At 55.6% G+C, this 10,291-nt stretch overlaps 1 gene segment (V, D, J or C); it reads right to left on the reverse strand.

The window, feature by feature from the left end:
- Positions 1-4,226: 4,226 nt before the first annotated feature.
- Positions 4,227-5,241, reverse strand: LOC148182466 (T cell receptor alpha variable 4-like; the record flags this gene model as incomplete). The annotated part of the segment is given in 2 exon segments: positions 4,227-4,672; positions 5,169-5,241. Coding segments are annotated over 2 exon segments (498 nt in total), but the record flags the coding sequence as incomplete, so codon positions are not given.
- Positions 5,242-10,291: the final 5,050 nt, after the last annotated feature.

Raw genomic sequence — 10,291 nt, forward strand, 5'->3', positions numbered from 1 at the left:
TTTTTCTTTACTTCGAGACCGCACAAATGAAGAGATGAGTCAAAATAATCAGAAAAACTTTCTCAAATTAATATTAGGATGGACGTGGTGCAAAACCATCAGAGCATTGTACAGGCGTGGGGTGCCACATCAGGTGAGCCCTGGGCTGAGCCCAGCGTCCCTTGCCCAGCCTCAGCCCTGCACAGACACCTCCCCTCCATCCCTCCGTCCCTCCCCTGGGTTGTTGCACAGCCGGGGACGCTCCCTGCACCGGGGTGTCTGTCACAGCACAGAGGTACAAGGCAGTGTCAGAGAGCTGCACTTCCTCCACCTTCAGGACACTGTATTTCCCCGTGGTGTTGAGGTGCGTGGTGATCCGGCCACTGTGCTTGGGGCCAGAGCCTGCTTGATAGGAGAGCAGCTGTGGGGCTTGGCCTTTCCGCACCTCGTACCAGAGCAAGGCATAAAAGTTACTGGTCTGGTATTTGCAGGTGGTCTGGAAGGGGTGTCCCTGCTTCACCATGACTTGTCCATCGTCCTGGGTGACCGTGATCTGCCCCGTGGTGCCTGCAAGAAAATGAGGGTCAGCAGCTCCACGTGGAAATGATACAGAAAGAAAAGATGAAGTGGGAGCAAAACTCGGGTGGATAAAGCTGTCTTCCCTGCAGGAAAATCCTGAGATATGCAGACAGACAGGCGAGAGTGATTTTGGGCAGGATTTCAGAGCTGTCAACACAAGAGGTTCCTGACAAGAGCTGGGCTGTGTCCCTACTCCTACTGCTCCTGCTGCTAGAACCGGGGAACAGTGACTTTTGTGTGCTCAAGAAATCTGAGTAGCCATTAAGGTACAGAAAAAGTATCCTGCATTGTCATCCTTGTCTCCTGTGAGGGCTCCTCAATCGCGGAGTACACACAATGGTGAAGTTGGAAAGAAGGAGCCCTGGTTGTGTGTCCAGCCCAGAGAGCACTGTAAGCCGTGGCAGAGCTGTGTGAGCCTGGAGGCAGAACGGGACACCCTGTTAATGTCAGTGAAATGAGAGTTGAAAAGTGCCTGGGGCAGGTTTGACAGGACCTGGGAGTTCCTATGGGAAAGAGGGGACAGTGATATTGCAGAAACAGCTGAGATGTCCTGAGGTGACTGCAGGAGGGTCAGAAGAGATAGGAAGAGGGAGATGGATAGGAGGAAAGAGAAAAGACAGAAAAGGGGTCTCAGGTTTCTCTTCCATCTCTTCCCTTTTCCTTTTCCAATCGAAGAGCTTCTTGAGGAAACGCTTGCAAAACCACGAAGAGGAGCCGATATTTCTCAGCCCTTTCCCTCTATTCAGCCCTGTTTCCCCACATGGTGCTGATAAGGCTGTTGAGGGTTTCCTGGGGGGAAGAAGAAGAAGCCTTGGGGAAGTGCCGGGACTTACCCAGGAGCTGTCCCAGGAAGAGGGTGAGGATGAGAGAGGCGAGGTGCATGGCGAGAGCAAGCTGCGTGTTTGGTGAGTGAGGAAGAGTCAGAGAGCACGGCGCAGCCCCGAGATAGCCGAGCTGCTGGAAACGCCTCTCTGGGGGAGCAGAGGAAGCAGCAGCGGCGGGAGCGGGCAGAGCCGTGAGCTGTCCTTGCAGTGCCTGCAATGCTCCTTCTGGGTTTCTCGCTGGTCCAGCAGCAGCCGCCGTGGCTCCCTGAGCCATTGGCACTGTGAGCATTCCGTGCCTCTGGGGCCTGACTCACGGCAAGGGGCTGTTCCTGCTCAGCTCGCAGGGGAATCCTCACCTCCCCAGCTGGAATGGCCATCTCTGCTGCACAGCCAGGGCCGGGCATTGGGGAGGGCAGGGCCTTCTTCCCCCCTCAGCTTTCTCCCCTGTCTGGGGTCCTTGCTATTTCCTCTGGGATCAGGAGACTCCTCTGTCTCTGTCTCTGTCTCTGTCTCTGTCTCTGTCTCTGTCTCTGTCTCTGTCTCTGTCTCTGTCTCTGTCTCTGTCTCTGTCTCTGTCTCTGTCTCTGTCTCTGTCTCTGTCTCTGTCTCTGTCTCTGTCTCTGTCTCTGTCTCTGTCTCTGTCTCTGTCTCTGTCTCTGTCTCTGTCTCTGTCTCTGTCTCTGTCTCTGTCTCCCCTGTCCTTGTGCATCTGCCGGGGATGAATGCCTCTCTCCCAGGTCCCTTACTCCAAGCTCCTTTTCCCTGTCGAATGGACGGATTTCTTCCTGATCATTTTGGTTTTCTCGAAAAGGGGTTTATCACAAAAGGCTTCTAGAATGATATGAATAAAGAGGCAGATTGTTATTGGCAACAGAATTGGTAATATCAATGGTAATGATATTGGTTGTAACAGGAACCTTCTCATGCAGCTGTTGCACCTCCCCATAGTTTAGAAGGAGGTTTCTAAAGTAGTGGAGAGTCCTGAGCCTGTCACATATTTTCCATGTGAATGTTTACTCTCCTTCGGGCTCCTTCAAAGCTTTTTCCTTCTTGAGCATCAGAGCAGAGAGAAGACGATCAGACACGTACAGACAGATGAAGATTCCTCCCAGCGTTTGTGCTGAGAAGAGAAACCTGCCACCATCCTTGCTGATGCCAGAGACACATCACTGCCAGTGTCTCCATTGCTGAGGATTCCATCTCCTCTATCATCATCCCTAAGCCCTTGTCAGTGACAAAGCTCAGCCTGAGGCAATTCACAGGCGCCACTGCTGTTTCCTAAAGGGCCATCAATTAGAGGCTGTTGAGCTCTGAGCTCCCTCCTTCTGTCCCTTATCACCTACTGTCATATTGATGGCATTGTGTGCTTTGTTTATCACTTTCCCTTTTCCCTGATGTCCCCTTGGATAAGAAAATGGACGTGATGTGAGCCTTAGAGAACCAGGCACTTGTAGCTTTCACGTGCCCTGACTGTGGCCTCTGCTGAACTGGCTCAGTGCAATGAGTTCCTGAAGATGCTGAAAGGCTCCTGCAACCCAAATGAAATGGGGTCTCTAGAGCAAGTCTCTGGAGAGAAATCTCGTGTGGAGATCATTTTTTCAAGGGTCCCATGCAGGAGTTCAGGACCTCTGAACATCGAACCAATATGATTTCACAAGTAGGTATTTATTGTTTACATTATACACTCATTTATACATTCTAAACCTGCTGTTCAGGTGAACACGGATCTTTTCATTGGAGCCCCTATCCTGTCCACACGGTCTGCACACACCCCTCGGGCCATAGCATTGGTTACAGTCCAGGTGTTCAGCTGCCCTCTGTTATGTGGCTCGTGTGGTTTTGTATCCTTGTTTTTCAGCTGCTTCTTATATTTAGAACAGCTTCTGTCCCAGCAACCCTGAGAAATGACAGAGGGTCTGATAATCAACTCTAAATATGGTTTGGCTGGGGCACATCAGGGTCCAAGCTGTTCAGATACATTGCTACAGTCCTCCTCATACACCTGCAACATTGCTAAATCCTGGCATCTCCTTTTCAGGATAGCTGAGAGGTTACTAACGTGAAGGGAAAGGGACCAATCAGTTTCAGGGGGAAGGTGGCTGTGTCAGAGACATCAGATGGTCAGACGTGCTCTGACACTCCAACCGATTTACTGTTTTCCATCCCAGATGTTCTCCTGATTCAGGAAGATGCTGAATGCACATCCAAGGGTGTTTGTGGACACGTGAGGATGAGAAGAAAATGTAGAGCAGTGAATTGCAGCCTCGGGTGGAATTGAAAGGACATCTGCCTTAGGCATCCCTGTGAGAATGTGCTGCTTCTTGTGCACCTTGCAGGATGGAAGAGAGAGGTTTCTGGCGGGACCGAGACGATGGAGATTCGTTTGTCACCTCTGAAAGCCCGGCTGCAAATCCCTCTCATGCCATGGCCTGCCGAGGTGACAGCACTCGATGAAGGAGGCTCTGTGTGCCTGTGAGTGCAGCTGCTTTGTGAGCTGCCAGCAGCGATGCTGTCAAGGAGCAGCTCCTTGCTTTGCCGAGCAGGCTGAGAGCAGCAGCAGCAGCAGCAGGAGGCGTGGGCAGAGGGCGAGAGGCGATGGCAGAGGCGCAGCCCGCAACAGTTTGGCGGCCGGCAGAGACTGCAGAGGGCGAGAGGGGAGGCCGAGCCTTGTGTGGCGAGTGTGTAAGCGCAGGGGGCAGGCGGCAGGCGTGTGTGGCGAGTGTGTAAGCGCAGGGGGCAGGCGGCAGGCGTGTGTGGCGAGTGTGTAAGCGCAGGGGGCAGGCGGCAGGCGTGTGTCCGGGCCCGGGACGAGCGGGGCTGTGCGGGGTCGCTGCGGGCGGGCTCGGGGCACACGAAGGAGCTGCGGAGCCGCGCGGGGCCCGGCGGGCTCGGGGCAGCGCCCCCTGCTGGCCGCGGCCGGCGCTGTGCCCCCGGCCCCGCCCGGCCCCGCCCGCGGCGGTTCGTGCCCGGCCGCAGCCCCGGCCCCTCTGCCCGTGCGCCCAGCGCGCAGTAATACACGGCCGCGTCCCCGCGCCGGGGCCGCCCGAGCCACAGCGCGCTCGAGCGCCGATCTGCCGACACCCACAGCTGACACGCAATGGCCGGCACATCCTTGGATCCTTTCATAGCGATGAGCGCGACGAGTTCGGGTCCTCGGCCCGGCAGCTGACGGTAGAAATGGATGAAATCGCCCGTCCGGATATTGGGGTGTGAGCACTTGATGGTGACATTGGTGCCCTCGGTGGTCTCTAGTGACGGCTCCTGCTGCACCTGGGATCTGACCGAAGCCACTGCCAGGGATATAAAATGAATAAATCTCAACTCCTGCTTTCGACCCAGCCCATCCTACCAATTCCGAGAAGAAAGCTCGCAGAAGCAGTCAGCAGCACAGAGAGATGGTGACGAGCACAATCCCAGAGGATTTCAAGATACGCCGGAATGAAAGTGCCCGGTAATTGTTTGTGGAGAGATGAACGCGTGAATGACAGGAGGATCGGTAGAGTCACTGGAGACCGGGACGATGTGGGAGAAAACACAGAAAGAAAAGTAGCACGGGGGCAGGACAGACTAGGTGAGTTATAAAGAAGGAACGCTTGAGCAGGATTGGGCATAGAATAGAAACCGGAGATGTCTACGGGAGCATGGGATGGAGAAGAATGAGGAAAGAATGAAAGAACAGATCTCGAAAAGAGGTGTGGGAAGAAGCCGGGCAGGACGACAGCGTCGAGGGAGCTGCGGGATCCCCCCAGTCCCAGGCGCGGCCCCTCGGCCGCCAGCCCCGCGCACCGAGCAGCACCGCGGCCAGCGCGGCCAGCGCCGCGCCCCGACCCCGCCGCATGCCGCCGCTGCGCCGGCCGAGCCTCGCTGGCCCCTGAGCCCCGGCTCTGTGCTCCGGCCGTGCCGCCTCCTGTCGGCCGCCGCCAGCTCCGCCCCGGCCGGGCTCAGCCCCCGCCTCTCCGAGCCCCGGCCCAAGGAGCGACCCAGCAATTGGGGCACGGCCGGGCGCAAGAGGCGGCTGTGTCCCATGGCACAGCCCAGCGCCAGCGCACGGGAAGCAGATCCGCTCCGCCGCTGGCAGCACACGGGCGGCAGCATTGCCGAGCCTCTGTCCGTGCGCACAAGGCACAGCTCCTCCTTTTGCCCTGTGCAGCGCTGCTGCTGCGAGCGGCTGTGTCCCGCCTGGGGCCGAGGCCAGGGGGGCTGCGAGCCGTGCTGGGGCCCCGGCCGTGCTGTTCGTGCTGAGTTCAGCCGAGCGGCCGAGCTGCACTGAAAGCGTCCTTGTTGGGCCTGAGATCGGCATGAACCGAGCGTGAGCTTTGGAGGGGCAGCAAAGGGAGGGCTCAGCACGCAGGGGCTGCATTTCAGCACCTCTGCCCTGCACACGTGTGTAGCGGGCAGCTGCCGGCCCCACTCAGCTGCACTCGGGCTCCTTCTGAGCCTGGGACGCTGCTGCTCTGTGCAGAGCAGGGCCAGAGCAGAGCTCAGGGTCCCTGGCCCGGTCAGGAAATTCCCTCCCGATGAGGGACACACACCCGGACAGGCACAGCTCGCTGCTCACCACACTGGAGCCACACCCAAATCTGTGCTTCACGTGTGTCCCTGCAAACGGGGCTGCTGCAGGAGCACCCAAGGCAGGAACACACACCCAGCCCTGGGCTCTGCTGAGGCCATGTGGGGCCAAGAGCAGCAGGGCTGGAGTGTGCAACGACGAGGTCCCAGGCAAGCACGGGGGACATTTTTCTTTACTTCGAGACCGCACAAATGAAGAGATGAGTCAAAATAATCAGAAAAACTTTCTCAAATTAATATTAGGATGGACGTGGTGCAAAACCATCAGAGCATTGTACAGGCGTGGCGATTCAGCATCAGGTGAGCCCTGGGCTGAGCCCAGCGTCCCTTGCCCAGCCTCAGCCCTGCACAGACACCTCCCCTCCATCCCTCCGTCCCTCCCCTGGGTTGTTGCACAGCCGGGGACGCTCCCTGCACCGGGGTGTCTGTCACAGCACAGAGGTACAAGGCAGTGTCAGAGAGCTGCACTTCCTCCACCTTCAGGACACTGTATTTCCCCGTGGTGTTGAGGTGCGTGGTGATCCGGCCACTGTGCTTGGGGCCAGAGCCTGCTTGATAGGAGAGCAGCTGTGGGGCTTGGCCTTTCCGCACCTCGTACCAGAGCAAAGAAGTAAAACCAGTGATCTGGTATTTGCAGGTGGTCTGGAAGGGGTGTCCCTGCTTCACCATGACTTGTCCATCGTCCTGGGTGACCGTGATCTGTCCCGTGGTGCCTGCAAGAAAGTGAAGGTCAGCAGCTCCACGTGGAAATGATACAGAAAAAAAAGATGAAGTGGGAGCAACACTCTGCTGCACAAAGCTGTTATCCCTGCAGGAAGTCCTGAGATATGCAGACAGACAGGCGAGAATGATTTTGGGCAGGATTTCAGAGCTGTCAACACAAGAGGATCCTGACAAGAGCTGGGCTGTGTCCCTACTCCTACTTCTCCTGCTGCTAGAACCAGGGAATAGTGACTTTTGCTTGCTCAAGAAGTCTGAGTAGCCATTGAGGTACAGAAAAAGGATTCATCCTGCTTTCCCATCCCTGTCACCTCTGAGGGCTCCTCAGTCCCTGAATACACACAATGGTGAAGTTGGAAAGAAGGAGCCCTGGTTGTGTGTCCAGCCCAGAGAGCACTGGAAGCCGTGGCAGAGCTGTGTGAGCCTGGAGGCAGAACGGGACACCCTGTTAATGTCAGTGAAATGAGAGTTGAAAAGTGCCTGGGGCAGGTTTGACAGGACCTGGGAGTTCACATTAGAAAGTGGAGACAGTGGGATTGCAGAAGCAGCTGAGATGTCCTGAGGTGACTGCAGGAGGGTCAGAAGAGCCAGTAAGAGGCAGATGTATAGGAGGAAAGAGAAAAGACAGAAAAGGTGTCTGAATAGGTCTCAGGTTTCTCTTCCCTCTCTTTTCCCTCTCTTCACTCTCTTCCCTTTCTCTGTATAAATCGAAGATCTTCTTGAGGAAACACTTGCAAAACCACGAAGAGGAGCCGATATTTTTCAGCCCTTTCCCTCTATTCAGCCCTGTTTCCCCACATGGTTCTGATAAGGCTGTTGAGGGTTTCCTGGGGAGAAGAAGAAGAAGCCTTGGGGAAGTGCCGGGACTTACCCAGGAGCTGTCCCAGGAAGAGGGTGAGGATGAGAGAGGCGAGGTGCATGGCGAGAGCAAGCTGCGTGTTTGGTGAGTGAGGAAGAGTCAGAGAGCACGGCGCAGCCCCGAGATAGCCGAGCTGCTGGAAACGCCTCTCTGGGGGAGCAGAGGAAGCAGCAGCGGCGGGAGCGGGCAGAGCCGTGAGCTGTCCTTGCAGTGCCTGCAATGCTCCTTCTGGGTTTCTCGCTGGTCCAGCAGCAGCCGCCGTGGCTCCCTGAGCCATTGGCACTGTGAGCATTCCGTGCCTCTGGGGCCTGACTCACGGCAAGGGGCTGTTCCTGCTCAGCTCGCAGGGGAATCCTCACCTCCCCAGCTGGAATGGCCATCTCTGCTGCACAGCCAGGGCCGGGCATTGGGGAGGGCAGGGCCTTCTTCCCCCCTCAGCTTTCTCCCCTGTCTGGGGTCCTTGCTATTTCCTCTGGGAACAGGAGACTCCTCTGTCTCTGTCTCTGTCTCTGTCTCTGTCTCTGTCTCTGTCTCTGTCTCTGTCTCTGTCTCTGTCTCTGTCTCTGTCTCTGTCTCTGTCTCTGTCTCCGTCTCCGTCTCCGTCTCCGTCTCCGTCTCCGTCTCCGTCTCCTCTGTCTCTGTCTCTGTCTCCCCTGTCCTTGTGCATCTGCCAGGGGTGAATGCCTCTCTCCCAGGTCCCTTACTCCAAGCTCCTTTTCCCTGTCGAATGGAATGATCCCTTCCTGGTCCTTTTGTTTTTCTCGAAAAGGGGTTTATCACAAAAAGCTTCTAGAATGATATGAATAAAGAGGCAGATTGTTATTGCCAAAAGAATTAGTAATATCAATGGTAATGATATTGGTTGTAACAGGAACCTTCTCATGCAGCTGTTGCACCTCCCCATGGTTTAGAAGGAGGTTTCTAAAGTAGTGGAGAGTCCTGAGCCTGTCACATATTTTCCATGTCAATGTTTTCCCTCCCACGGGCTCCTTCAAAGCTTTTTCCTTCTTGAGCATCAGAGCAGAGAGAAGACGATAAGACTCATACAGGGAGATGAGGATTCCTCCCAGCGTTTGTGCTGAGAAGAGAAACCTGCCACCATCCTTGCTGATGCCAGAGATACATCACTGCCAGTGTCTCCATTCCTGAGGATTCCATCTCCTCTGTCATCATCCCTAAGCCCTTGTCAGTGACAAAGCTCAGCCTGAGGCAATTCACAGGCACCACTGCTGTTTCCTAAAGGGCCATCAATTAGAGGCTGGTGAGCTCTGAGCTCCCTCCTCTTGTCCCTTATCACCTACTGTCATATTGATGGCATTGTGTGCTTTGTTTATCACTTTCCCTTTTCCCTGTTGTCCCCTTGGATAGGAAAATGGACGTGATGTGAGCCTTGGAGAACCAGGCACTTGTAGCTTTCACGTGCCCTGACTGTGGCCTCTGCTGAACTGGCTCAGTGCAATGAGTTCCTGAAGATGCTGAAAGGCTCCTGCAACCCAAATGAAATGGGGTCTCTAGAGCGAGTTTCTGGAGAGAAATCTCCTGTGGAGCTCATTTTTTCAAGGGTCCCATGCAGGAGTTCAGGACCTCTGAACATCGAACCAATATGATTTCACAAGTAGGTATTTATTGTTTACATTATACACTCATTTATACATTCTAAACCTGCTGTTCAGGTGAACACGGATCTTTTCATTGGAGCCCCTATCCTGTCCACACGGTCTGCACACACCCCTCGGGCCATAGCATTGGTTACAGTCCAGGTGTTCAGCTGCCCTCTGTTATGTGGCTCGTGTGGTTTTGTATCCTTGTTTTTCAGCTGCTTCTTATATTTAGAACAGCTTCTGTCCCAGCAACCCTGAGAAATGACAGAGGGTCTGATAATCAACTCTAAATATGGTTTGGCTGGGGCACATCAGGGTCCAAGCTGTTCAGATACATTGCTACAGTCCTCCTCATACACCTGCAACATTGCTAAATCCTGGCATCTCCTTTTCAGGATAGCTGAGAGGTTACTAACGTGAAGGGAAAGGGACCAATCAGTTTCAGGGGGAAGGTGGCTGTGTCAGAGACATCAGATGGTCAGACGTGCTCTGACACTCCAACCGATTTACTGTTTTCCATCCCAGATGTTCTCCTGATTCAGGAAGATGCTGAATGCACATCCAAGGGTGTTTGTGGACACGTGAGGATGAGAAGAAAGTGTACAGCAGTGAATTGCAGCCTCGGGTGGAATTGAAAGGACATCTGCCTTAGGCATCCCTGTGAGAATGTGCTGCTTCTTGTGCACCTTGCAGGATGGAAGAGAGAGGTTTCTGGCGGGACCGAGACGATGGAGATTCGTTTGTCACCTGTGAAAGCCCGGCTGCAAATCCCTCTCATGCCATGGCCTGCCGAGGTGGCAGCACTCGATGAAGGAGGCTCTGTGTGCCTGTGAGTGCAGCTGCTTTGTGAGCTGCCAGCAGCGATGCTGTCAAGGAGCAGCTCCTTGCTTTGCCGAGCAGGCTGAGAGCAGCAGCAGCAGCAGCAGGAGGCGTGGGCAGAGGGCGAGAGGCGATGGCAGAGGCGCAGCCCGCAACAGTTTGGCGGCCGGCAGAGACTGCAGAGGGCGAGAGGGGAGGCCGAGCCTTGTGTGGCGAGTGTGTAAGCGCAGGGGGCAGGCGGCAGGCGTGTGTGGCGAGTGTGTAAGCGCAGGGGGCAGGCGGCAGGCGTGTGTCCGGGCCCGGGACGAGCGGGGCTGTGCGGGGTCGCTGCGGGCGGGCTC

This window comes from Pseudopodoces humilis, chromosome 29 (assembly GCF_049639895.1).
Source record: "Pseudopodoces humilis isolate 2021_Gansu_Grassland_sample_001 chromosome 29, ASM4963989v1, whole genome shotgun sequence".
Lineage (NCBI taxonomy): Eukaryota > Metazoa > Chordata > Aves > Passeriformes > Paridae > Pseudopodoces > Pseudopodoces humilis.